General features: G+C 48.7%; 1 protein-coding gene across 1 annotated transcript in view; it reads right to left on the reverse strand.

Annotated features, from left to right (window-relative positions):
* Positions 1-273: 273 nt before the first annotated feature.
* Positions 274-881, reverse strand: part of EMH_0019990 (Swr1-Pie_related helicase, related) — a gene marked incomplete at both ends in the record, with an annotated part of 7665 nt that continues 7057 nt past the window's right edge. Inside the window, 2 exon segments of the mRNA XM_013501473.1 lie at positions 274-369; positions 707-781. Coding sequence (XP_013356927.1) covers positions 274-369; positions 707-781 — 171 coding nt within the window.

Here is an 881-nt window from a genome sequence, read left to right on the forward strand (position 1 = left end):
TCATAACAACACACAAAGGCGCACAATTTATTCGATTCCTCTTTGCATAAACGGCGGTTCACTGCACCCCAGCGGGGGGCCCCCAGATGGGCCTCCAGAAGGGCCCCCTGGGACACCCCCAGAGGGCCCCTTCGGTCGCCAAAGGGCCCCCACGTGGCCCCTTGGGCTATGGAAAAGGAAATATCGACGTCGGACGGCATGCACGAATAAAACAAAGCTGCAGAGACCATGCTAGCAAAAAATTGAAACACAGTGCAGCTAAAGACGTTGCAATCAGGATGAGGGCTCCTTGCAGGAGGTCTTGGGGGGCGGAGGACTCAAGCGCAGCAGCGGCTCCTCGCCATCTATTCCGCCGCTTTCTAAGGAATCCTGATGAAGCAGCAAACAAATTCAAGTAGAAAACAGTAAACGAATGAAAATAAACAAAACAAAAACACATACGGAAACCCCAACAGCACAACCGCTGCTACAGCGAATGCTGAGGGAGAGAAGACAGAAGAAACTGATGCGAACGGACAGAGTGATTAGAACAACGGAGAAAAGAAGAAACTAATAAAGAGAACATAGCGGCCAAGCGAAAAAGAAAAGATACATAACAAGAAAGCATCGCGATCAACGAAAAAAAAAAGAAGAAACTAATGAAGATATTATAGGGATTAAAGAAAGAAGAAAAGAAGAGCTAGATAAAACCCGTTCGAAGACGTACGCGCAAAATTGCGGCTTGAAGAACCTCAGAATTTCCCCCAAAGGCGCTGTCTAGATCCAGCTTCCTCTGACAGCACTGAGCAGAAAAAGAACAGAAAGCGAGCAGCAACGACCCTTAGCCCTAAACCCCAACAGACAGACAGAAGGCAGTAGCAGCGGCAGCAACGTTCGCGTTG

Source organism: Eimeria mitis, genomic scaffold (assembly GCF_000499745.2).
Source record: "Eimeria mitis Houghton genomic scaffold, Emh_scaff694, whole genome shotgun sequence".
Taxonomy (NCBI): Eukaryota; Apicomplexa; class Conoidasida; order Eucoccidiorida; family Eimeriidae; genus Eimeria; species Eimeria mitis.